This window comes from Haemaphysalis longicornis, unplaced genomic scaffold (genome assembly GCF_048455015.1).
Source record: "Haemaphysalis longicornis isolate Haplotype H1 unplaced genomic scaffold, Haemaphysalis longicornis Haplotype H1 scaffold_9, whole genome shotgun sequence".
Classification (NCBI taxonomy): domain Eukaryota; kingdom Metazoa; phylum Arthropoda; class Arachnida; order Ixodida; family Ixodidae; genus Haemaphysalis; species Haemaphysalis longicornis.
The window spans coordinates 102,570,884-102,598,650 of record NW_027526460.1 but is presented as its reverse complement, the minus strand read 5'-3'; the positions used below and the strand labels follow the sequence as shown (position 1 = coordinate 102,598,650).

The 27,767-nt window shown below is 46.1% G+C and overlaps 1 protein-coding gene across 1 annotated transcript in view; it reads right to left on the bottom strand.

Moving 5' to 3' along the window:
• Nucleotides 1-27,767, bottom strand: part of Upf2 (UPF2 regulator of nonsense mediated mRNA decay) — a 67,949-nt gene that overhangs the window by 31,610 nt on the left and 8,572 nt on the right. Inside the window, 12 exon segments of the mRNA XM_077684017.1 lie at nucleotides 1,680-1,788; nucleotides 7,084-7,169; nucleotides 9,400-9,512; nucleotides 12,432-12,557; nucleotides 12,680-12,758; nucleotides 13,556-13,642; nucleotides 18,064-18,128; nucleotides 18,230-18,269; nucleotides 19,221-19,445; nucleotides 22,079-22,291; nucleotides 23,167-23,214; nucleotides 24,375-24,494. Coding sequence (XP_077540143.1) covers nucleotides 1,680-1,788; nucleotides 7,084-7,169; nucleotides 9,400-9,512; nucleotides 12,432-12,557; nucleotides 12,680-12,758; nucleotides 13,556-13,642; nucleotides 18,064-18,128; nucleotides 18,230-18,269; nucleotides 19,221-19,445; nucleotides 22,079-22,291; nucleotides 23,167-23,214; nucleotides 24,375-24,494 — 1,311 coding nt within the window.

Below are 27,767 nucleotides of genomic sequence, written 5' to 3'. Positions count from 1 at the left end.
TCCAACAAGTGGACCTGGCATTTTCAGCAAGTTTCCAGCTGTTTCAGTTTCGTTCTTGCGTTGCGAAATTTATATTTGGCGCTACTGCGCAGTTACCCAACTGCAAGCCGATTTGCCGTGGCGCCTCCATCGCCCGCTACTGATCTTCAAAAAAAGCACGCTGCTCGTGATTCCACACTTCATTCACGCCTTACTTCTGGCGATAACGGCCTCAGCTGAAAGTTGAAAGATAACACCAAGTCGTCGGATATCAGTTCAGACTAGGCGAGCGCTTCCAATCGGCCTTGAGCACCGCCAGCTGTTCACCGGCCAGTTTTGCTTCCGTACGAGGGTATCTTCAGAGGTCTAGTGTCGCTTCTTAGTAGAACTGTCTATTCTGACAAAGTCTCCAACACGCTTGATATTGTTTCTTTTCGAAAATAGTAGGTGGCGCTGCAATGTAGGAGGCTCGTAGTGCTGAACTCTTTTCCTCGCGCAACAGCTTCTTGGTAAAAGCGTGCTGGGCACAATTATAGTCCATCGCACCTTATTCCTCTAAGCAGGGCCACCACAGCGAGTCGGAAGATGTTAAACTTCAAATAAAAGTTCTGACAGATAAGTGACGATCAGAACGTCAACAAGCACCTATCACCGAGTTGGGTTTTCAACTCAAGTGGATTTCTTAGCATCACTTGCTTGCCATAACTCTTGTGGTGACCGTAATAATTCTTCTCAAGGTGTTTTAATATCTTGTGGGGATTAACTGGACCCTATAATAAAGTCAAACCACCGAATTTCTTCCAGAGCACTATGCGAAATTGGGCATTTTGAAATAAAGGTCAGGCCTTCACCACAAGGCACGATGCCACCCATGCTAACACTTTCCTTTATATCTGACAAAATGTTCTGCGCAACTCAATTTTTGCTAGGACAGGTTTTTGAAATGTTTACCTACAAAATGCATCTTCTAAATTTTTTCTACTAGTAGTGGTTTGTACTACACAACTTTCTTTTTTTTATTTTCTTCGACGCCTGGACAAAAACTTTGAATTACATCATTTCTTTCGCAATCATTATTTACGGAAAAATTATTAAAACTGGTGTTGTAGGAAAGGGCATTGAATCACCGGCATTTTATGTCCCTGCAATATGTGACTAACCAATATGTTTAGCACAAAAAAAAATGCATCCTTAGACTCCTAAAAATTAGTCAATTTTCTGCAGTAGCATTACCCTTGTATCTGGTCTACACCAGAAGTTACAATCATTTGAAGACATGGCTTGGAAGGTGGGAACCAGAAAAAGTTTTGTCTTCGAGGCCCAAACTTCAAACGGTCGTAACTTCTGCTACAGACCAGATACAATGGTGATGTTAGTCTTATTGCACTCCTTGATTTGTGCACAGTTCACTGGTACTTTGTTCAGCTGCATCCCTCCAGCAGTTTTTTTACAAAAGCTGTCAGAAGATCAAATATAAAAATCCAAATAAATTTGTGTGCGGCCGTTTTACACAAAAGCAAATTTTACATCTACAATCAGAAAGAAAGCTACATGTGTCCTCAAATTTTTTACATCGCAACTGTAAAAATAAACATTTTTAGTTCGCCACAACACAGTGAGCTCCCCATGTGCAACAAGGTCGACCAGAGTTTTGCGAACACTGGCCAAAGGACCACGGGGGGGCAAGAGGAGGCGCTCACGTGAAACTTGAAGTCCTGCTTAAGCATGCTGACCAGGTCGTTGGCAACGTCCGGCATGCAGGGCGCCAGGGTGGCCACAAAGCGCGCATAGAACGGCAGCAGGTCCAGCCTGGGCGGACGGTGCAGACACGGGGGAGCAACAAAAGAGCAATTAAGCGCCCTGCCACTCCGTGAAGAAGGATGACCAGCACAGCTGGGCACAGTGCAACTTATCTTTTTGCCGTCTTTACGCCCCTTCTGTACGCTCTGTGTTGTATACTCACCCTACCAAACCTTGGCTTACAATATTTTCTCTACATGTCGAGTTTTCTTTTGCTGATCTCATTAAGCTGATCATGCTATGTTTGAAGTCAGTCACTGCTGTCTAACTCTTTCCGTATGGCGCCATAGGCCATCGGAAACGGAGGTCCGATGATTTCAAACATCCCGCGAAAGCTAAAAACGGCGCCTGTCGGACAACTAACTCCATCTGGCGTATTTATTGACAACTCATTTTTCGATTTTATTATGTTTTGTTGATATTTTGCGTGCAGAGACCGCGCCAAGAGTGAAATTTGAACCCGCGGTAGTGGCGAGTTGCGTGAAAACGGTGTCCGCTGTATTTGGGCTGTATTTATAAACATAACGGGCTTCCTATCTGACGACTGCGGCTTTCACATTGATGTGTAGGGTCTGGACAACATACGGTAGGGATATTTTGCCAAATGCGCCACGTCATATCACGTTATCACCTTCATGATAGCCTGGCACTTGTGTCAGATTACCGCTACGAATCAATGCGCGACACTTCTCAAGGTCGCTGGATTTCTTTTCTGGTTTTTTACCACTAAAGTGAAAAGGATTTTGTGTCAGAAAACAAAAAAGTGTGCTTGGATGCATGACCGACTTACACTCAATGGCTTCGAGGAGCGGCACAGCCATCAGTTTCGCTAGGTTGACGGGCCCACAAAAATACAAAACTTGGTGTACAGCATTGATATATATATAGAATCATAGCGAAGAAATGTAGGAACAATTTGTATATCTTAGAATTCCTAAAATACCGTATAATGCGGAATATAGGTCGAGGCGGAATATAGGTCGACCCCCTTACCTTGTAGCCGAAAAATGCAAAAAAAAAAATTAGGTACCAACCATTGTTTTATTGAGACTATAACTTGTTTCGTCTCAGATTACTCATTTAAAACTGTCTGAAGTATCGTCGGACGACTGCTTCTGGCTCGCTGTCGCCCACACAGCAGGTCGTCCTCGGTGCAGCCCAGGGAATTGCTTATGCAGCACTTATTAAACACTCATGTCATTGTGAAGCGAGCGCAAAGCATGGGACACTCGTGTGCAGACCGGAGCGACAGCCAGTCTGTACAGGCGGTCAGCAAACATCTTGGGGTATCCATTCGTAGAGACATCGCACGACGCTAGCGGACAAAATTTGCCCCTTTGTACAGCAGCACAGGTGCACAGAGCAGCGCCCGTGAAACGAGGCCTTCCGAGCGTTGCATACCGAGAGCTGCCCCTTCAGCTAAAGCCGCTTGCAACACTTCTTTTGGTGATACCGAACTGGCGCCACGCGTACACGTCATTGGCCTCGGAAAACCCCCAACTTTTCTTTTAAATGCTGCTGTGAACTTGCACCAAGTGCCTAAACTCATTTGGAGCAAGAAAATAGCACGCACACATTCGCCAACAGCAAGTGAAGCAACAAAACAAAGATGGCGTCGCGTCCGATTGATAGTGGTGGCGATGGTGCCTTTGGGGTTTGGATGGGCTCAATGGGCTGCCCGGTCGCCAGATGACAACTTTTCTGTAAAAAATCTCAACCTATATTCCGCATTATACGGTAATTTTTAGGCTCATTACAATCGCCTAGATACGTTGCGTGTATACTTTTTGTGCATTTTTTTCTGATTAATTGACTAAAAAACTAAGTAATTGTACCTTTGACAAAACTGCTGGTATTTGTTTGTAAAAGCAATCTATAAGCTACAATTACATGCATAGCAATGCTAAATGTGTCCACTAGCTCAAGAGAAAAAAATGGTTTTGTGGAAGCACTCAAAATCGGCCGTTTTTCCATCGTAACGAAAGAGTTAAACGAATCATACTCTATTATACTGTCTTTGTAGGGAATTGTACATTGCCATGCTAAACACTTCGTCGTAACCCATTCTGCAACAATATTCACATACACCTCATGTACAAATGTGCCGTAAACGTCGTACGCTGCAAAATGTAACAGTTTTTAGCAGGGTTCGTACAGGTTTTCAAGGAAAAAATTCAAGGACTTTTCAAGGACCTTTCAAAAAATGGAATACGGTAGATCAATCACGTTACATTTTATTGAACAGAACAAAGAAAAGTGACTTCACTTGAACTTATTGCACGTTAAACTCGATTTGACTAGATAGCAGTTTCAATCGACTAGATTAAGTTCTTAAGCTCAGGGCAGGTCTTTAAGTTTGTTTTCTATTTGCTTCTTAATGCTGCTGAGTTCTTCAGCCTTGGCTTTTGCGGTCTTTCTCAGGCTGTTTGATTTCACCACGTTCTTGATGTCAGCGGTTGCTTCAGCCTTTTCTGCATATTCATCTGCAGATGCCGTTAAATCGGCAACAACTGCCTCAAGCTTCTTTTTCTTCATCTGCAGGCCTTCAACTTCTTCCATAATTCTCTGCCTTTTTGTCTGCTGGGAGTTTTCCTGGCACTGTTTCTTTTGCGATGCCAAGTGTGCACTGTAATGCTGCCTCGCTGCGGACACAGCTACTCTGAGTTCTTTTGAGATAGGAACGTTCAGAATCCCACCTGCCCTCTCCACTGCGTCACATATGATACGCTGTGAAACGTATGACAAACCTTTCAGATTCTCTACGGAGATCTGGCGGTTGATGCTGAACCCCCGTTCGACAGTGGCTTGCCCATGGCTCAAAACAAGCAACAGCCTGACTGCTTTCCACAGCTCTTTGTATGAGGCATTGAAGCCCAAGAGGTCCCGAAAAAACTCATCCAGCCTGCTTACGCTCCTTTCAAACAGACGAAGCTCGTGCTTAGACTCTTGCAGTAATTCAGTGTATTCTGCCAGTACACCTTCTCGTTGGCTGTCACTCAGTCTTCCTGCCATGGTCAAGACGTCCAACACCTTCCTTAAACCCTTCAGCCATTTGCATGATTTCACGGTGCTTTGCACTTTTTGCGTGGCTTCTGAGAGCAGATTCGCCCATCGAAGCGATGTCGAACGTCTTTCTGCAGTGTGTGCATTTTGCGCAGTGAGGGTCTGATGTATCCGCCGCAACCCAAAGCTTATAATCGTCGTTGCTGAGCCAAGCGCTTTGGAACTTACACTTCCCAGGCATTATTCTGAACTATGCCATTTGAATGCACGAATCACTGGATCACTACGCGCACCATAAGCACACGAGGGAAGAAGACAGCAAACAAAGGCACCGGAGTCGCCGGAGTGGGCACAGCACAATGTGGCCAACAGACAATGCCTTTTTTAATGGGTTGCCAATAAATCCCGCTCAAGACGAAGCCAAAAGAAACTTAACTGTTATGATACGTGCTTGATTCGTGTAACTGCCTTTTCGTTACAAAAAACCATGCTGGCGCAACTTTTCTTTTTTACGAGGACATCGAGACTCTTTAGCCCCATTGTGGCAACTTCTGGCTTCTGGCTTCTGGCCAACCCCGAAGTCGAAGCAAGCAAAAAAAAAAAAAAAAAAAAAAAAAACCCCGCTGCGACCGCGCGCTTGCCTTTTTTTTCGCGCAGGAAGTTTAACTGGTTTGGCCAGTTTGACTTCGCGATCCCGAAGTCACGGAAAGCGGTAAGCACCGAATTTTGCCGAATCCACGCTCAACCGCCATAAAATGGGAGCTGCACAGCCGAGCCCCGTGAAAACCATCAGAATTCAAGGGTTTTCCAGGACGGCAAAGAAATTCCAGCACTTTCAAGGCCTTGAAAACGCAACTTTCAATTTCAAGGGTTTTCAAGGATTTCAAGGACCTGTGCGCACCCTGTTTTAGGGACCTGTCAAGCTGCCTAGAAGCGGCTTTTAGCCCTGAAGAACCGCCCAGACTTTTCAGGAGAAATAAAAATCGATCGATCGATTGATTGATTGATTGATTGATTGATTGATTGAGTGCACGGAACAAAACACATTTATTTGCAATTTTCTATTGAGCTCACTCCCCAGCCAATTAGCTGAATGAAATTGGGACGGGCCAGTTTTACTCTAGCGGACAAACGTGCGGCCGTCCGTTTCCCGCCCGCAGACGGCCACGTATTTTACCAGCAGGCGGGAACACTGTTACGTTTAAAACTCCGCTGTGAACTATGGAATCACAAAAAGTAGCTGAAACTCGGTGTAATGTTAGAATCGCCTTAGTGGCTAACTGGGGTAGAAGTTTTTGGAGACAACTTCGACAAAACAAGCATTCCAGCCGTTTTCCGTAACCACAGTTCCTCCACAGACGGCCACGTGTTGACCGCAGATGGCAATTCTGCGACAATGACAACTTCCCTAGGAACCAACCAATTATCTAAAAAATAAAAAGGTACCTACATTACATTAAAAGCTACAGAGCATTTCACACTGGCTGTGGAGGCGAAAATTCCTATTCTACGCGGCTCTGTCGACAAACGCACGTTTGGTCGGAACCTAGCCATACATAGCTTCGCCGTAAAAGTGCACGAGATTAAATGCACCCTTTCCTCTCTCCCCGCGCACTTTTGTTCCCGGCTTACCACAAAGTAAGGCGGCTGTTTACCCTACCACAATAACTGCCCCCACCCCCTTCCCCCCCGTTCCCTTTCAGACCACAACTCTCGGCTGAACATCTCTATCCTGCGTTTTACAGAGCTGGCATAGCAAGCATGTTGTAAAAGGTATTATTGCTATTTCTTTCACAGCCAATCATGATGTCCTTCAGGACGCCTTTGATGTGCAGGCTGCTGCTGCTGCTGCTAATGATGATACGCAGCATCTTCCGCGAGGTGTATATGACAAACCCGGCCGCCTATACGCATTCCACGTTCGCCGCTTTATCGCACCCACTGTAAGAAGCAAATAACTAATAAATCTGTTGGTAGCCCTAACCGCCATACAAGACACCAAACCACCCTCATTTTCAAAAAGAATGCATACAATATTGACCTAACAAAACATGTGGCAGCAGTTGCTCAAGAGATAAGGAGGAGTGTTTCAAAGCGAACCAGTAGATGGCGCTTGTGGGGGTGCGTCTAGGCAACCAGGTTTGTCAAATATGCTCCCTTGAGCATGCACTGATGTTGGTCTTGTCTTGGTGCGGCGCTTAAGTCATTCCATTCTGGGCCACTGAACACACAGATGGCTTGGGCACTAAACAGAGTCCAGAGTGCCACACGACAGGAGTAGATAAAGCGTGACCACCGTACCTGGTGCGGGGAACCAGGAAGAGGGCCTTGATCAGCTTGTTCCGGTTGGGCTTGGTGTTCAGGTTCATGCAGAACTGCTCCGCCGCCTGGAGAGGGGGAAAAAAAGCAGAACGCAGATGCATATGTACGTTGGCAAAATGACAATACACTGACTTGCCCAGATTCGAGAGTTTTGTTTTAGTTAAAAGTGCCCTTTCTTCCACTGAAACATTTTTTTTTACACTCGTTAAGCACGAAACCCCCTAAAAGTACGATCAGCCATACAAACTTGTGCGCTCAAACGTCACTCAGCACACACAACTACCGCAACAAAAAACATACCTACCTAACTGAACATTAAATCATCCAGCTCAAAAAATCGATTACAAATTCCAGTAGTCCATAACTCGGAAAAACTGGGCTCGACTTGCACAGTTGCTGCTGAACCTGAACACTTATGAATTGACTGCTGCAATAAAACCACGAAGAACCAACATTTGTCTCTGCATGCATAAAAAATTGTTTTATAAAAATATAGGTACTTTGCGACAAAAATTACACACAGTGAAAACTTTTGTCATTCCCAAGCTTAATTAACTTACTGTTTTAACTTACTGTGCCCAACAGCTGGCAGGTAGTTCAATGTAGTTTAATAAACTACCCCAGATAATGTAGATAATGTAGCTCATAAACTAAATGTAGACAATGTAGTTCAATAAACACCAAACATTACCTACAGACAGCCCAAACAGAAACCCAGTGTGCCAAAATACACTCAGCGTGAAAATGTCAAGTGCACAGGTTAAAAAAATGCAACGATAAATCTATACTTTGCATACTTGTATCACGTACGTATAAATGAATACCTTGGAAATAGTGCTCGCTATTCTGTTTTACAGTCGAGTCCATTTATAAACGACCCCGTTTCTGACAATATATCGGATATAACGGTAAACAACTACGGCAACATCCACTTTTGTATCCAATCTATGGTAAAATAAACGGCTTTTTACAATGCTCCATTGCCGCAATATCGGATGTACATAACGTAGAATCTGGTTACAACGCACACTGAAAATGTGAGCTGCCACCAGCTCTCCGCGCCGACGGCATGCGTGGCGACGCGCCTCGCATCCCGTCCACCTCTCACAAAAACAAGTCGACTGGACTGCTTATGAGGAAGCGAGGGGAGAAGGGAAGAACTTTTCCTTCCAAACTCCTCTCCCGGCACCAGCGCTTTGGCACCGTCCCCGCGACCGTTCGCAAGCTCGCTCACTTGTTCACTTGTTGTGTCACGTGCGCGCCACTTTGAATTTGACTGGGTGCCTCTTTAAGTGCTTCCGTTTTTCTGCAGAAAGGACATCAGAGCCAATGTCTTGGAAACGTCTCAGCGCCTCCCTGAAGAGGCGACTGTTGTGCGGATACACGCTGTGGACAGCTCTGACAGTGACTACTTTGACGACGTTGTTGCGCAGCCCACTCACGCGTAGTGTCTTCGCGGGAGGCCCAGTGCACGATATAGTTCCTCAAGGACTTCGTTCCTGCCAAGGGCCTTTTGCTTAGCTAGATGAAGCACTTATAGATGCTCTTGAAAAAGATGTGCGCCGGCTTCGCAGGCAGCAAACAAAGCTGAGCAGGCTTCTTTTGCTACGACCCCGCTTGCATGTGAATAAAATGTTTCGAGCCTCTGTTTCGTCTTTTTATTTCGCAACCCGCTTATAACAATTATCGGTTATAACAATGGGATTTCATTGGCACTTGGATATTGTTTGAAGTGGACAAGACTGCATTTGATTCACTGCACTGCATAGTTTTTACTACTTGTATTCGATTTGCAGTCCAAAATTCGATCATTGCATATCAGTAAAGGTAACAAAAAAATGGCCAACAAACGTTGCCGATCGTGCTACCAGTTCAGAGAAAGCAGTTGGCCAACACACCCATAAAACATAATGCAGTGTCGAAGCATTCTCTGCTCCTTTCTGATTAGCCACAGGTCACTGGGGGCCGCTTGTACAGTTAAGAGTGACAAAGTGACTGGATCTGATGTCGTCGCTTCCGACTGCCTCTTCGTGTCATGCCACTAGGCGTCACACTGCCCCACCTTACGTATGGCAAAGTTTTTTTTAGCTAGTGACCTAGCGGTGCCCTTGCACCAGCTTTGATACAGCCTCGCCCACAGGTCGCAACCCCTTCCACACCAGTGGACATAGATGGCTCGGCTTGAAGGCTAGCTTTGGCTCCGCAAAGCGATAGTGGTGCACACTGTTCCCGATGGAATCGAACCCAGTGTCCCCTGCGAAACGACTTGAACAGACCGCAGGAGGTGGCGCTCACCTGATCGACCATCTCTCGGCTGACGCAGTGCAGCAGCGAGTTGAGGAAGCCGTCCAGGAGCAGCTTGTTGGCCGCGCCCGGCCCCGCACCGGCCGCGGGCTCTTCCTCGGGCGCTGCACAGTTGGTGATTCCCGGCATAGGTCGGCAAAACAGAAAGAACTCACTCAAACTCAATCACAATTTTTTTCATTCACGCTGTACTCAATCAAACTCAGACTCAAAAACTTCGTATGTTTACAAAATCACTCGTACTCACTCATCAAATACTCATTTGTAATCGTACTCACTTGTACTCAAACTCATTTGTCCTCACGAGTATTCATACTCAATCTGTACTCAAGAGTACTGAATCTGTACTCATGAGTACTCACTCTGTACTCATGAGTACTCAATCTGTACTCATGAGTACTCAATCTGTACTCATGAGTACTACTCATTCTGCACTCATGAGTACTACTCATTCTGCACTCATGAGTACTACTCATTCTGCACTCATGAGTACTCAATCTGTACTCATGAGTACTCAATTTGTATTAGTCACGAATAATCAACTTATCTGCACTGTTAGCTAGGTCGTAGCTCGAATGAAAAACTAAGTAGAAAAAATAAATTGTTTAATTGATTAGAAAAACACAGGTTACATATAAATCAGGACAGAGGAAGAAAACGTCTGACGCGGTGCACTGTCGTTGGGCGACTTACTGCGCGAAGGCAAGTACATGTGAGAAAGCGAAATGGAACGTAAGCACTCGCGTTGCGTCTGGCGTCTCCTCTTGTTCTCAGGCCGGGTCGGGCTCAGGGGAGCTCGGGGGTTGTTGGTGCTGCCGTGGCCGTAAACTGCGTTTTTCTGTGTGTCTTCGGGTGGCAGCTTTTGTCGTCCGTTTTCTTGTTTGCACTACAGTTTGCACTACTGTACTCAGGAGTGCATATACTCAAGAGTGCAAGCACTCGCAAAAACAGTATTCATGAGTATTGTACTCATGAGTGCTGTGTACTCACGAGTGCTGTGTACTCATGAGTGCTGTGTACTCATGAGTACTGTGTACTCATGAGTACTCATATTCATTAGTACTCAAACTCATGAGTACTCAAACTCATGAGTACTCATACTCATGAATACTGTACTCATGAGTAGTGTACTCATGAGTAGTAGACTTACCCCTGTACTCACTCGTCATCGTACTCACTGTTTTTTTCTGGGTGTGTGATCACTCATCATCGTACTCACTCGTGAGTTTGAGTACAAATGAGTACAAATGAGTGTACTCACGAGTGAGTACGCCGACCTATGATTCCCGGCCACAATTGAGGACCGACTGTGGCCAGGCTCACAGCTGCAGTTGAGCACTAGCAGAAGGCTCACGACAAGGACGGCTTTTAACCCCTTCATTTATTCTGCGCTACCCCTTTAAAATAAACTAAAAAAAAACAGGAAACAAAACCTGCTACGGCCAAGCTACAGCAGGTTTAAAGCCAATAAAAATAAGCAAAAACACAAGGACATTTTTACAAAAAAAAAGCCAATTAAGAGATAAAAAACAAACAAATACAACTTTTCACACAGTTTCCATTATTTTTGTTGGTTGGTATTGGTTTGGTGTCAAGATATAGCGCCAAAATTGTGAGAACTAGGAGTAATAACCCAAAAAAACAGTCCAAGTCCACCATTTAGCAGCTACCAAAGCAAGCCAGAAGCCGTGGCTCTTACCGAGAATGTTTCAAGGCAACCGCAAAAGCAAAATACCTTCCAACTCTAAGCAAAAATGATATACCTGGAGCAGTGAGAGTGTCCATGATTCTTAGCATAAAACTCATCGCTAGCTCTCGTTTTCACGGCTAGATGAAATCTGCATTACTTTCCGATTACAGTCAAAAAACCCCGCGATACTGAAATCCTGCAAGTACAAAATTCCCACGGCAACGAAATATTTTCAGATCCCTGGTGAATGTTCATAGAAGCCCATTTATTTCATACCTCGCGGCAACGACATGTTTTTGGGAAAATGATCCCGCATTAATGAATTTCACTGCAAGTCTGGTTGGCATTTTGTCTACCTATTTAGGTTAAGTGTCCAAAAACTGCTCAAATGCATTTTTTTTTTTTTTTTCGTAAACTGTCACAGCACGCTAGCAAGGCCGCTACCATATTTGTTTGCAAAAAAGACCGTGCAGCAGGTGGCCGTGGAGACAGCCTTGTAGCGACACCTCCAGGGGGGCGACACAAGGTGACTTATGACACGGCTTTGACTCTGGCTACACTAGCTGGTTACCGCTGAACAGTGTGTGTGTGGCGATCGACACGTTTGCTCTCATAATACGACTGCCTCTGCCAGCCCCTCCCCCCCCCCCACCAAAAAGTAGAAGTTTTTACCGCTACAAGATACCATCGTTGCCCAAATCAGTGGGCCAAGTGGAGGAAGGGAGGATAGTGCCAACGAGTTTAAAACCGCCTGCAGCTTGCTGTACGAATTTTAAAAGCAAGGCCGCAACCCTTTAATGGTGCACGTGTGCAAAACAAAATAGTGACGGCTGTGGCCTTTCTGGACGTCAACAAAGCGGTGCTCACTTGGTTTTGTGAACACCATTGGAACAGCGAGGTGCCACTCTCTGGCAAAGTTCGTCACTTTCAGGAAAAGCTGGACTTTGCTCTGCATACTCAGACATGCCCGGTGCCAAGGATCACGGATAAGTACATTCAGAGAAGCGAACCCGCGGGACATTTTGTATGCGTTTGACACGATTAGGTCGTTCTTCGGCGCGCACTTGGCATGACAACTACCAATGAACTACTTCTTGTAGTTAGAGAGCTGAGCTCTGAAGTTGCCGCGAGGTAAGGCTCCCAAAATGATAAAACTGACTTTCGGAAACAAATTTTCGGTTTGCGAGCGATTTTCCTGTCGTTTTATGTTTCAATCTCGCGGCAACGAAATTTCCGCAAAAGCAAATTTTTTGCCTTTCCCAGCCAGTTTCGCTATTGTGGGATTCGGCTGCACTTATTATACAATGCTGAAGAACATTGGTTTTTGCCATACCTTCGATTTCCTGCAAGAGAGTCTCAGTCAGGTCCTTCTCCTCCACCTTGGTGCCGTTCTCGAGTCGAGCGTTCTCCTTCTCTTCTTCGATCTCGAGGACGCTTTCCATCTCCAGTTTCTGCAAATCTGCGAGGGGGAGAAAGAGAGGGGGAGGGGGAGGCAGCACACTGGTGAAGCAACACACAATCGCGCATGTCTGGCGGTGGCTCCAATCCTCGGCTGACTAGTTTTTGAGAATAGCACCTCACCTTCTTCTAAAGACAGCTCGGCACAGTCCTCTGAAGGCGACACCGTGTTGGTAGCTTGTACGCTGTCCTTGAACAAGATCTGAAGAACCAAAACAGGGGACACCTCACACACTGCACAGCCTCTACTCTTGCTCTGCACATAACGAGGTGGTCTTATCAACAACAGGGAAATTAAAAGAAAAAAAAAGACGACAAGTTCAGACTTTGTGTGAAGGTGTTTTGTCTTACATAGGCATAGCATTTTATGATGACAATATTAAAAAGCAAGCCCGCTGTTATCAAAATGTCAATGTATAGAACTTGAGCTCGCTCTTTTATTTCCTTGCCAGTTTCTGGGTTATACTACGAGTGTTTTTATAACTAAAACATAGACTTTCTGATTCCAGCGAGTCTCGTTTAGCTCCAGGATAATTACACTGAAAGGGGGGTTGTTTTAGGATCGACCGCTGCCGCTTTCCCATAATGTACACGTTCTGTCTTGTGTTAACATGGAAGTCAAACTGAGTATAAAACGAAAACCAAGAAATCAACATTGCATAACACAAACCGCCATCAGAACTTTGCAATTGGTCACGTTCGGTTCACACGCGACGTTTAATTAACGGTAAAATGAAAGCAATTGACCAACATACCTTCTAGCCCTAACGGGAAATAAGTTTAGAGCATCATGAAGAGAATTATTCACAACGAAAGCGCTTCCTACAGTTCTACACCTAGCAAATGTGAAAAAAAAGGGGGGCGGGTGTTGTGACTAATGACTCCAAGATACACTGACGAGTGCCACTATACTGCAACAGCGCAGAGATCGCACGTTTTGCGCTGTATTAGTACAAGGCACACGAACGCACCCCTCACAACAAGGGCAGCATTTCTTACCCCAGGTATGAATGCCTTGAGGTCGGGGAGGCTCTCGTAGAAGCTGCGCGACTCCTCGTCCTCCCACAGCGACGTGGTTCCATCCAACTGCAAGAAAGGGAACGGCACCACACCGATGCTGAGGGCCCCCAGGACGGATGAGGTAACACTATACTCAGGTACAACTGAAGCACGACAACGGAAGCTGCTCAGTCTGTGCCAAAGAATCGAAATCATTAGGCTACCTACACTGTAACTTGCGCAACGTACCCACTGACACCCGCAAATTGGCCTATTTAACTTTCGTTCGTCCACAATTACAGTTTGCTTCACCTGTATGGTCACCGCATCAAGCAAGTTCAAGTTTATTCAAGACAATATTGCAAAACATTGCCTTGGGGGACATGGCTAGAGGCAAACCAGTTGCCTGACGAAGGCCACGCCACCCTCAGCAGCAAACGGTATGGCAAAGCAAATAAAAAGTACAAAAAAAATTTACAAGGAAAATTTGCAAGGAAAAGAAGACTAGCACACACTGATACAACTGGATACAACTGGACGGGGTTTCCATTTTTGTACCAAGCTGTTTATAATTATGGGTTACAGGAGAAACAAAGTAAAATGCAAGAACAGAAATGAACAGCTTATTTAATACGAACACTAGAGTCATCAAAATAGAGCTGCGTGCTTCATTTCTTGGAATGATGACCGCCACGCTAGTATTAGTCAAATTAAAATAGTATATATGTCAATTGAGCTGTTAGAAACTCGCCGCTCAATCGCTCTTCTGTGTCTTCTGCGCAAATACATAAATTTAGCTACGCCATCCCCACTGCCTCTGGAAGCCCCTGCACGCATGTCAGCACAGCTTCATAATCAATTCAGTTTAAAGGGGCACTGCAACACTCTTTGTGCAGGGCAAGTAAACCTGCGCGACGTTTTGGTTACACTGCCAGGAATGCCTGAGCTAAATATTACACGTGCACGTGAAGCCGTAAGCACAAATCGCTGTGAAAGACGCAGAAAAACCTACCGCGCTCTCTTCAATTCCCCTCATTATGCACCCCTGGCATGGCCTAAACGACGTCATTTTGGCCATGGCTTTCCTATTAGTTGTTGCTGGTCAACTTCGCAGCTTATTTCTCGCATTTCCTGTGACGATCCGCCGTCGTCGGTGCTGTGTACCAACGTCTTCTATGCCTGAACCTGTATGCATAGTTTTGGTGTTTCTTTTGTGTTTTGAGTGCGCAAGGAGTTGGAGTGACAGACTCAATACTCCCCTTTCAATGAGACCACTCGACAACAAACGCTTATTGTTTCAAAAACGCCCTACCAGCCTGAGCGTGCGCTTGCGAGCAGCAGACTTGCCTGCTTTTTTGTGGCACTAGACCGAAAAATAGACCCCTCCATGTTACCGAGAAAAGGAGAAAACTCCCCGGCATGTGACATATCGAAGGCCGCTGAAAAAAACACCGCTAGCCACCCCTTTCCCTGGGAGAGAGCACGCAGCTTTCGTTGCGTTGTCCACGGTCGAGTTGAGAGCAATTATGCACGATTTCTCATCGCGCGTAGTTTCGGTGGTATTGAACGGATTTTCATAATTCTTGAGGGACGAGATTGCTGGGGCAATAGACTTTGCCCCAAAATACATTCCGAGTAGTCGATGGTACGTGTTGCAGGGTCCCTTTAAAGCGAATATTTGGTAAAACACAACTTATCTGCCCTGCCGCATTCCATTTCATTGTGGAATGATCTTCCAAACGCCATCGCCCACTTATCGAACCATGATTAATTTCATGAGCAGCTTAACCAGCCGTTTTGCTTGAAGCTTATTCGCAGATCGTAATCTTGTTGTCATATTGCCAAAGTTCCTTTTGCCTTTTCTTTGTTATAAATTGATATTGTAGTCTACTTCAAGTGTAATAACACTTGCTCAAAATTGTATAATGGTGCTGTCACATAACGTTTTATGCCATTTCGCACTGCTTCTGTTTTAATTTTCTAACCCACCTGATACCAAGATGTTCATAATACCGTGAATTACCAAACTCATGATGCTTCATTGTTGTTTCATTCTTTACCCCAATGGAAATCCAGTGTACTGCGCTGTGTATTCTTGTTTTATTTTGTTCCCCCCTGACGCAATGCTCTTCGGAGCCTGTGAGGTACGGTGAAATAATTAAGTTGCCTCTGCACTGTGAAATAAATCAAATGAAATAAATAAGTTGCCTCTGCGCTGTGAATGAAATGAAATAAATAAGTTGTCTCTGCACTGTGAAACAAATCAAATGAAATAAACAAGTTGTCTCTGCACTGTGAAATAAATAAAATGAAATAAATAAGTTGCCTCTGCGCCTCACCACCGCAGCCAGCTGTTCCTCCACACTGCACAAAGAGTGCATTGCCGCGAGTATTTTGGACGTGGCACGAGTCGTTTGTGCGATTTTCCACACTTATTCAGTCCGTAAAGTACTGCAGCAACGACACACTCAGCAAGAAAAGCAGACGATGTCACGCACTAACCCTGGGAGGCCTGTTGTTGGGCAGGGCCCGACATGGGTGTTCAAGGTTAAATTTCGCGGCTTTTCTCACTGCAATGCGCCTTAAGTCTTTGTATACACGATGCGTCCCCTCTTGAGGGATAAGTGAACTTTGTCTGTTTTTTCTTGACTGATTGTGGGGTTTTAACGCACCGACGCAACGCAGGCGATGAGGCGCGCCGTAGTGGAGGGCTCCGGGTTAATTTCGACCTCCCAGGGATCTTTACCGTACACCGAAATCTCGCACACACGGACGTTTTTGCTTTTCGCCTCCATCAGAAAAGCGCTGAACTTTTCTTCTTTTTGCACTAGGGTGCAGCCCAATGTTCAGCACGGGCTTTCGGGATTCTACAGTGCGATGAGACAGCATAGCTGCTGTCTCATCGCGCGCATTCTGCGGTGGCACACTCAGTGAAAGCGATGGTGACTTCAGGGGGGGAAGAGAATTGCGTGCCTCCATCAGTTAGTGATAACAATGATTCGACAAAGCCGAGTGACGAAGACCACAACGACGGCGGAGACAGCACCGAGCAGATCATTAACTGATGAGCTGCGCATTTTGTCGAAAGACAATGAAACGGTGGCAAAAGCTTTTTTTCCTGTCATCTAAAGGTTTCCATCGTCAATAGATTTATTTGGAGGCGCACAGGGCTGCAGAATCAAGGCAAGAAAGAGCAGGGAAATCTGCAGTACTGTCGCAACCTCATCCAACAGCTGGTGGGTGATGTGAGGGCTCAAGCCTAAAAGTGGAGCCCGTCCCGTGTGGAGCGTGAGCAAAGGCTAGACAGGACGAGCCAGTTCATCTACAAGCTCCCGGGCTGAAGTCACAAGGACTGTGCTGTTCGTAACGACAGACAAACAAAACTGCAATTTTCTGCAAAACCGGCAGTAACAACATTGCCCAGCCCGCAGGAGAATGCTTCGACCGCTTTCACACACTACTCAAAAATTGTTAAAGAAGTTGGAAGGTGAAGTCAGAAGAAAAAATAAATACCCTGCGAGTTTTTTCTTGCACAGTTTGCGTTTTTCTTAATTAAGCGGCACGAGAAAGTGGCCAAATAGCTGTGGGCCGGAACGACCGGAACGTGAGTAAAAATTGCGCGCTGCAGGGGGTTAAAGGAGCCATGAAGACAAAATACAAGTTGGGTTTATTAGACAGACTGCTTAGTCTCGATAAAATGATACCAATATCATCGCAATCTTCGAACAAATAACGGAGATATTAAAGAAAGCGTGTGAAGCAGTCGTGACCCCCTAGCCAATTTCCCGCAACTTTTCTATGACATCACGGAACCTTGTTTGTGTGATTGGCGGCCACCTAACTGACCTGTCGCGACGACACATGACTGGACGTCTGTAATGGGGCCTCTAGTTCCATTTGACCGCATCATTTGAATGCTAACGTGCAGTTAACACACTGAAAATTATGTTTTATTGTTGGCCCGTATGACGTCATTCTTGCTCATAACACATCACTGTGGTGCAAAATTTGAAAGTTTTTAAATACTTCTTGCTTTTTTTTCGTTAAAAAAACATCTTTTGTGGCTGTAATGGAGCTGAGTGAGATACTGAATCCTAGTTCTTTCAAATTAAACAAAGTTGTATTTTCTCTTCATGACTCCTTTAAGCACAGTGTCCTTTCAAAGCAGATACTGTGCTGAAATCCGGGTTCATCGCTTCAGCCGAGTGATACGCTAGACGAGCTATTGCGGTTCTGAACTTGTATCCGAGTATAGTTAGTAGAGAGTTTTAGCATATCGTTACCGCGTTTACGTTACCGTTTGCCGTGTTTGCGGGAGTCAACTGAGCAGTGCAAGAGTTACTGCGAACGGTAACTTACCGGCACAGGCTTCACCATCGCCAGCGGCTTCCGGTAACACGATAAACGGTAACACAAACACGGTAACGATATGCTAAAACTGCCTAGTACTAGTTTCCGTTAGGTGAAACATAGTGAAGCACCAAAATGAGACATGGACCGAGTCTGACCTCTCCTCCCTTGAAGCGGTTGTGTATGTCCAAGGTGGCAGCGTCACTGTCCAGGCTGGTGATTTCTGGACAGGGGGAGAGAGAAGGTTTCATCGTTGTTATTGTTGGAAGTACCGCATGCTACGAGCATTGCATCCGGCAGTTCCAGGGACGATGGAACGCTCACCTTCTAATGGCATGTCAGGAACGTCTTCATCCAGGGCATCCTAAGCAGATGGGAAATAATTAGTAAATGCCAATCAGATGCTTAGTGCAAGTGGTCATTCAAATGCGGCCAGAAACAAGTGTTAACAATGTCGTTATCTAAGGAAATGAATACGAGAGGATAACGGATCGGTAATCCATTATCAACATTGTCTCTAACAGTGAGACACGACAATGCTTACTAAACAACATCTTCCGGAAGTCACATCGTGGTCGCCAAGTTTCGCCATTGTTACAATATTTGCGGGCATAAAAGAATTTTGCTAACCCCTCAATAATGAATGCAGCTCCTGTTTTTCATTCTGAAAATCTAGCAAAAAAATGTGCGTTCCTAAACACCTCCACTTCGTTTGCTTGGCGACCATTTTTTTTTTGTCAAACTGCTTCCTTCAATGCTGTTGAGCATGGCCTTTGAGCAGTGAGGACAAATTTTCTTACAAAGATAGCGCCACTGCATATGTTAGAAATCTTAGACAGGACTGGGCTGGTGAATCCCATTGAAACAGCACATCGCTGCATGCGGGCCAAGAGCGGTACACAGGACGGGTGCTGAAAATACACAAGCTGCACATTTCCTTCCCATGCCTGAGCTCCTTCAGCTTGCTTGCCTCTTATACAAATTTTGGATGATAAGAAACATTTTTTTATCGCCCTTAAAGATTCAAATTACCAACGTAGTACAATGTGCATGTGTACGTGTGTGCCCAATTTAGAATTTGCCCTCTTCCTTTGCTCATAACCAAATAAAAGGTGGAAGCTGGCTGGCTCCACATCACCCTCATTGGCAAAACCAGCAGCAGTTCAAAGAGAACCTCGTGGATCGAGACATGCCGACTTTCCTGCTGTGCCACTCCACGCCCCCCCATCCTCTCGCGTGCAGACACACAAGGAGACCGGATGAGACTCCCCCGTGATCGTTCCCCCGCTTCCCGGAAGGGGGGGGGAGGACGCACCGCCAGCTGGTGGGTGGCGGCCAGCAGCTTGTGGAAGGCGAGGTGAGCGGCCTCGTGGCGGTCCCTCTGATCGGCGCTCAGCTCGCCCTTGGTCTGCAGCACGCGCCGGTTGTGGGCCTCCAGCCCCTGCAGGGCCTTGTGGTCCCGCAGCACGTGCCGGCACAGCGACCGGTAGTACTCCCGCAGCAGGGCGCCCAGGGGCCGCTGCTTCTCCGCCGACAGCAACTGCACCGCAGGGGGGGGGGGCGCCTTTGAGACGGGGAAGCCAGGTGCGCCTCATCGAGCTGGCAACAGCGACCAGGGTTCTTCAATATACAGTCTGCGCTCGTTACACTGGGTCCGGCAACAACAGACTTCCGGTTACAACAGACCATTTCTGTTGGTTTGTTTGGTCCCCATGCATTTTTAAAAGTGGATTCCACTCCGCTCGTAACGGACCCGGCTAGAGCAGATTATCGGCTACAACAGACTACCTACATTTCGGGCGAAAATTGTCTTGACTGAATGCTTATGGTGGACTTTCGCGGTGCTGGCACCCTATATGCTTTTTTTGTTTGTTTATTTTGCCGAGGAAACTACTATGCCTGGCAACATTGTTGGCCATAAAATGGGCATTGCCGCAGCCAATGCCCAGTGCCGGTAGCCTTTTTTTGTGTGTGCGACCGGCAGCATGAGCAGCAGGGTAGCTGATTCCACTGTTGGATAAACTAAGTACAATTAATGCTGCCGAAGACGGCAAAAACCAGATCGAACATCACCAAAACTAAGCAGACGGCTTGCTCGACTGTCAAGAACAAGGTCAATGCCGAAAAATGCGACTCTGGTGAAATTGATAAACGTGGCACACCCGGCGGTCGAGTCTGCCCTCGCACCACACATTTTTATGTAATAAATAGCTCAGGTTCAGTGAACTTCGGCATTTATTATTCCCACGCATGCATCGTTTCCGTTCCGTACGATGAAAAAAGGTAAGAATGCCTCAAGCAGGGGGATGGCTTCCCATCCAATTTGTGTGCAATCTGTCACTGGTTGCGCACAGTCCCACTGGTTCAGCTTTCGATTTCACAGCTGCCCTTCATCAGATTATTTCCCATCAGCCACTTCACTGACCAGACTAAGATCACTACAAATGTGGAGGCCGCCTAGGGGGAAACATCGGGCAGCGATACAGTTTGTTTGACGAATGGTTTCAGGTAACCCTGCCTCGTCACGAAGGGTTGGAAAAAAGCCTGGCTACTAATTCTGCTGGCCTTGACTCATTTCTACAGCTAGTTAAGTAATTGCTGCTAGTTGTATTCTTGCTTTATTTGCTCAGCTTAGCATGCATGCATCTCTACGCACTCGACCTCATGAGCTAGGCCTTTTCCAAGTGATGAAGCTAAGCTTTGAAAACAGCGTTAGGCGGTTCTTTTCCGCACATGAACACTATGTAGAGGTGCTGCAGGTGTGTAAACAAACAAATTCTCCGTCGCATTTATAAGCAATACTGGTCAAAGTTCCCACTTTGCGCTCATATACTCCCCCCCCCCCTCCCCCCCTCTCCCCGCCGCCCTTTTCAGATACTGCATAGTTTGGATATAGTGGTCATTTTTTTCCAGATTAGGAGGGTACATTGTAACGGGCGTAGACTGCAGTACCTCAGTGGCAAAACTCAGATTCCGAATCCAGGCGGCGTGAGCACTCCTGCTCCGTTCCCGTTGAAGGAGCAGGTGTTTTGGAGCACCCATACTTGTGGACAAAACTGAACTTCACTAAACCTTTACTCTTAATAGCGCGACTTAATAAAATAAAGCTTTCTTTCCAAATTCAGAAACACTAAATTAAGTGATGCTTGCTTACAGCAGCAGCCACAAGTACTCGAGCACTACTTCAACTTTCTGTCAACAGATGGCAGGCTCGTCAACTTGTCACATGCTTGCCCCTGGTTGCCCCCAGCCCAGGAGAGCAGTTTTGGATACATGGATCCTATATATATATATAGGGAGTTTTTAAACTGGTGGTATTGGAGTCACTACGGTGATGTAGCACCCCTTCTGAGGATGTTCCCTAGAAATTCGGCTAGCCTGCCATCTGAGGCCTTCAGCAGGGTCCTTTCTGTGATGAAGGCCATGGGCAGATGGCACACCGGTCAACTACAGCACCCTCTTGGTGTACTGGTGCACCTTGGTGCGCCCTCTTAGTGTACTGCAGTTGATGTGCAGCGCTACTCCTGTGTCTCTCTTCCTTTGTCTTGTCCTTAGCTGCGCTGTTTTCCCCAAGTTTACAATAACAAGTTACTAGAACAGCTGTGGAATTCTTATAGACGCTTCAGCAGCAAACATGGTCAGTGCGCTGGGATGGCGCTGGGAGCGCATTTTCGTCCCAGCGGCAACATACCGTTGCAATGCGGAACTGTCCCAGACAGCCTACTAGACACTTTTCTAGGGACTATAAGGACATCCTCAGGACAAGTGCTGCGATACCGGCAGAGTTACTCAACCACCAGACGCAGAACTCCCCATAGGCCCCATGTATCAAACACCGGTCTGCAATTGGCCCCCTGCGATGGGGTCAAAGAGGGGCAAGTTGTCTGTCGACAGAAAAGGTCTACTCAAGTGCTTCTGGCTGCTGCCGTAAGTCGTAAGAGAAAAAGCGTGGAAACATTACATTACCTAATGTCTTACCATTTGAAAAGCAATCTTCATTTTAAGTTCAGTTATTCAGTAAGTGTTTACTAAAGTTCCGTTTTGGTCCCCTAGGTGCCGCCGCGCCCACACACTGGCCCCGCAGCTCCTTCAACAAAGCAGGGGTGCTCCGACGGCCCCAGCTCAGGTGTTGCGAAGAGTGTCGGGGCCCCTTCTAGAAAGCCAGCCACTCACGTCGCTGGTGGGGATGTCGCGCAGGTACTTCTGGGCGAGCAGGCGCATGCGGCGGGGCACGAGCCCCGCAAAGTCCTCGCCGCAGTGCTTGCAGAAGCTCACGAGGATGCCCAGGTTGTGGTGCTCCTCCCGGTCGCCCGAGGTCAGGAAGCACAGCAGGTTCCGCAGCACGGGCAGGCCCTCCTTCAGCGTGAACACCCCGCACGACAGGAGCTGCGCACAAGCGGGGAGGGGAAAAATATTTTGTTTTTTTCCGGTGGGACTACGCAACGAAGCACAGCTGTGTGTCGTCCGCGGAGCAACCCAAAAGAGAGATCAGGTCTGTCTTCAACGTAAAAATTGTACGTGGTGCCAGCGCCACCTATATTTCGTTTTACCCACCAGGTCTTAAAGCCCAGAGTTGTTTAAGGTGCTTCATAAAACATGATGCCGTGAAATTAAGAAGTCTGAGTATTCACGGCAATAAACGAAGGTATATTTTAGCAGACCAAACTGTGAAACTGATTGCTGAGCAGCAGCCGCCAGAGGGTGCTGCTTACTGCAGTAGTCCCTCATCAGAAAGCTTGATCGCGAAATGGACTCCTCCCCATCGAGCCCTAGAATGCACACCTCCTCATTTCATAAGCCTGAGTTTAATTAACTATGCCCATACCTAGAGGTCTTCACTGATGCGCTTAACCTAATTCATTTAATAATAACCTAGCACTGCAGCCACACACGCACTCATTCAGTGGTCAATCAGTTCAAAATATCTTGACAAGCCTTATCGTGCAATACTTTATATGCCATCACAGCCAAACTCCTCACACTTGCAGCGCAAGACAAGAGGACTGTGGTTCATTATGACGTAGATTACATCTGTAACTGTCTTGTTCCCAAATTAATGCAAGACAGCTCAACAATGTCTACAGTTTTGGTTGTGTGCAACACCAAGCAATACACTTACATTTATAAGCGTGCACCGTTAAAGCAGTGCGTTATTAAAACCCAGCGTCCCCAGTGCCGTCAAATGGGGCTTTTACATAAATTGACTTCACCTTAAACTCGTTGATATAACTAGCAAAAAAAAAGAAAAGTTCTGGACTTACCTCAGCGAAAAACCTCAAGTCCACTCTGATCTTGCTGAGATTAGTGGCCTGGAAAAGAGAAGGATTTTTAAGTACAAGTACCATCCATGTACCAATAAACTGGAACTTTTTGCAGTGACAGTGGGTTTTCCAACACACAACAGCAGTCCCAACAACAATCTGCGCATACTAAAAATGGGTGCTCTAGTTTGAAAGTTCATTCTTGTCTTGCACGCACACATGCACAAAAACTTTGTCCACCCAACCATAAAATCGTATTTTCTACTCTCTCGCAACAACCAACAATATCGTCCCACTGAGACAAACACTATTCCCTCAGTTAGATAACAAAGACAGAATGCCCGAAAAAGCCTTAAAAAAAATCGGAACAAAGAAAAATCATAAATAAAGGCTATAAAACCTGAAGAAAAAAAAATGGAGATAACGGGTAGTAATAACCAAAACTACAAGCTTGAAAAAAAATTTCGAATTTGGCTTTTTGTCGCTGATACCCATCCCCAAGTTGGCCCTTCAATGGATTAGCGCAGCAAGTAGTGCTGTGTGTTGACCATCAGTCACTAAATGTGAAATGAACCATCAACGTACTTGGCAGTATAGTACTTTGGGGGCACTTACCTCTAACCACAAGACAGCTTTGGGACTCCCTCAAAGTGGGGTCTAGTTATGTTCATTACTGACTTTTTTTTTGCAGTTATTCATCTCGACGGTGCCACGCAATCAACTGCAAGTTGCAAGTGATTTGACCCTCAATCCTACCAACCAAAAATTGCACCCTTAAAACTATAGTGTTTGCCTTTTTAAAACAGTGTGGAGTGTTGGAACAAATTCCACACACACGCACGCACGCACGTACACACACGAATGCACATAAAGTAAGGCTTAGCTATTTCAAATGGTCACTCATCTTGATGTCTGAACATCCTGAAAATTTTTTTGTACACTGCGTCATCAACAGCTTCAAACCCAGGTGACCTGACACAACTGCTGCACACACACATCAATTTCAGTCCTTGCATAAACACTGCCAGCTCTTAATGCCCAAATGCTGATGCTTTTCTTGTCAACCGTGAAGCACTGCACAATGGGCGCACGTTGTCCTGTACTGTTTGAGTTACGTATTGTTTGTGTCCCCTTGGTACTGCTTCCCAGATGCGTTCAGCAAAGTTCAAAGTGCAGCGACCTCGTTCGCCTGACACTCGGAGACTGACCTTGTCGTCCTTCTTGAGTGGCAGCGCCTTGAGCCAGTTCTCCAGCAACTGCGTCGAGAAGTCGGCGTACCGCTCGTGCAGGGACGAGCAGACGATGACCGCAGTCTGGATGTCGGACATCTGCAAAGGAAGAGATGGAAATTGAAAGGCAGCAGCTGCTGGGGCAAGTGTTCTGGAAAGGCACAAATCTGGCCTATTTGTAATGCCCCAGGTTCCTTAATAAAGGAACAGACAACAGATTTTTGTGGAGTGCATGTCCTCTACGTCATATGAAAGCCAGCGTTCTATATAAAGTGTAATAACCCTGAGGAATTTCCAAATAAAGTGGCCAAAATAATTAAAATTTCGCACTAAGCTTTCTGAAATCTAAAAGGTGGTGCCACGCAGTCTAAACATGGCACTACCTTACGTGCCCAAGCAATTCCGTCGATTTCAACGCGTGATTGAAAAACCCCATGAAGGAATAGCAAAGGCTGCACATTATTATTGTTTTAGCCGGGGACAAGTTTTTTAAGTGCCTCTTCTAACCTCACGTGCCGTCAAAAGTACGCTGCTGCACGGCGCACTGCCATGGTTGCCAGCACTCCTTTTGCCCGGGCACGTGTGGCTGGCAGATCTAAAAATTGCTACTTCAAAAGTTATAGTGTGCTGTCAGCAAAACCGTTTTGGGTTAAAGTGTTTTAAAGGGACCCTGCAACACTCTTTGAGTGGTACAAGTAAACCTGCGCAGCGCTTAGATTACACTGCCAGGAATACCCGAGCCAAATATTACACGTGCACGTGAAGGGGTGAGCGTGCAAATCGCTGTGAAAAACGCGGAAAAACCGGCCGTGCTCTCTTGAATTTTCCTCATTATGCACGCCTAGCATGGCCTAAGCGACGTCATTGTGGCCTGGCTGTCCTATTGGCTGTCGCTGTTTAACTATGCGGCTTATGCCTCCTGTTTCCTGTGACGATCCGCCGTCGTCGGCACTGTGTACCAACCTCTTTTATGTCTGAACCTGCATGCATACTTTTTGCGTTTCTTTTGTTTTTAGTGCGCGTGGAGTTTGACTGACTGACTCAATGCTTTCCTTTCAATGAGGCCACTCGACAACAAACGTTTATTGCCTCAAAAATGCCTTACCAGCCTGAGCGCGTGCTTGCGAGCAGGCAGCCATGCCTGCCTTTTTGTGGCACCAGACTGGAAATAGACCCATCCACGTTTCGGAGAAAAGCAGAGAACTCCCCGGCCTGTGATATATTGAAGGCTGCCAAAGAGAACGCCGCAAGCCGCCGAGTGCATGCAGCTTTCGTCGCGTTGTCCGCGGTCGAGTTGAGAGGGAACAATTACGCGCGATTTCTCATGGCACGTAGTTTCGGTGACAGTGAACGGAGTTTCGCAATTCTTGCGGGAGGAGATTGCTGGGACAATACTTAACCACAAAATACATTCCAAGTAGTCGATGGTACGTGTTGCATGGTCCCTTTCCCTTTCATTTGGGATAAAGAAAATATACTCGACAAAAATCAGTTGCCTGTCCCTTTAAAGGGACCATGAGACAAAATACAAGTTTGCTTCATTAAAGTACCAACGATGCCTGCTTTATCGCAAACTTAAGTTTTATAGCGATAAAGCATATCCCATATAACTTATGACATAAAACTTATGACGTATGTCTTATCGCAATAAAACATATGAATCAGTGGTAACTCCCCTGCCACTTTGTAGGAATTTCTCTATGACGCAACAGAATCTTGCTTGTGTGGTTGGCGGCCGCTGACCTACAACCATCGCTAAGGCGCACGGCTGACAATTGTAGCGAGCGTCCAGTTCCGTTTCATTTTACCACTTGAGTGCTAACACGCAGCACACTGATACAGTAACTGCGTTTTTGGGGCTGGTGCATAATACGTCTGCCCTACCTTTATTATGTCACTGCAGAATGGAAGTTTTTCAATACTCTTTGCATTTATTCGGCTAAAAAGCGTCTTTCGTGGGTGGATGGGAGCTGGGCTGGTTGCTTCAAAATGAACGAACTTGCGTTTTGTCTTCCCATCTCTTTAAACCTTTCCATACCGTGAAAAAAAAAAAAAGAAATGTACCAAATTTACCGAAAAATGTTTTTTGCTGAATTTGTAAAGCTTTTTTTTTTTCCCCCAGAGTAAAACAGCACCATTATTTCGATGGAATAACGTTCCCTTATTCCTCTAACTGTGTAAAAAAGATTGCTCTAAGATGGCTTCACCGCATGGCCGCACTGTCTAGCAAAAAGGTGCCGTAGAGCTCCAAAATGACCGATGACGAGTATAGTCATCACGACCGATGACGACTATTCTCGTCCCTGGTCATTTTGCTACAAAATCTCATGACGACTATACTCGTCAACAGGAGCAAAAGGGTTAAACGAAGCTTTTTAGGGGCAAAGCACCTTAGGGGCTTGGACTGTGGGCGTCTCCTGTCGCTTGCCGACATCTCCTGTCATCAAGTTGTAAACGATGGCCAAAAAACAAGTGTATAATGAATAAAACTGGTTCAAAATAAACTAACAAACACGCTAAACATGACTAACCTGATAAATAAAACAACATATTTCAGGGTACCTTGATTATGGCAGAGCGCAAGCGCTTGTTTTAGCGTGGATGAGCTTAACTCGTCTTCGGTGCGGGTGGTACAACCCGTGTGGACAGGCTCAGCTAGTCTACGGTAGGCAAAGGGCTAAAGTCAACCAAAATTACTATAAGGAGGGTTTCACTCTGGCCAAAGACCTTTGCTTTGCAAGAGCAGGTTGAAGGCACTTAACGAGTCCCTTTCCCACACAAAACTCAGCTGCCAAGCATGTGGAAGGTGCGCAGGTGCCATCAAAAGTAATTGGAACACGGTCTCATAAATTTACATGAATTTCTCCTTCCAGAAACTGCCTGGCTGCACTGGTGTGCGTTTAAAGGAGCCCTCCCTAACTGAAAAAGCTCCCTGTAAACCGGTAAAGGCTGTCACAAAGCCACTAGGACAAATATTCTGTGATATTCACAAACCCTCGTTCCAATCGCTAATGCCGGCACCCGTACAGTAAGAAACCACAAAGCTTCCGCCCCCTCCTGCTTTCCGAGTTCATAAAAATTTCTAGTTTTAATTAAAAAATAAAGCATAGTGAACTGAAAGCGAGCCTGCAGCAAGTGTGGGGCTTATTACAAGCACAGCACCCTGCATCCTTCCCGTACAAACTAGAAACTTTTTTTTTAGCCAAAACAGCTCGCTTATCCATGTTCACCCTCTGCGCATAGGTCCCATTTCATGCTTCCAGATAAAGTAAAACCCTCCACTGCCAGCGAGGAAAAAACAAAAACAAAAACAAAGCACAAACTACACCAATACTGCTTGGTTTGTCAGCACTCTGACTCACCCGGCATGGG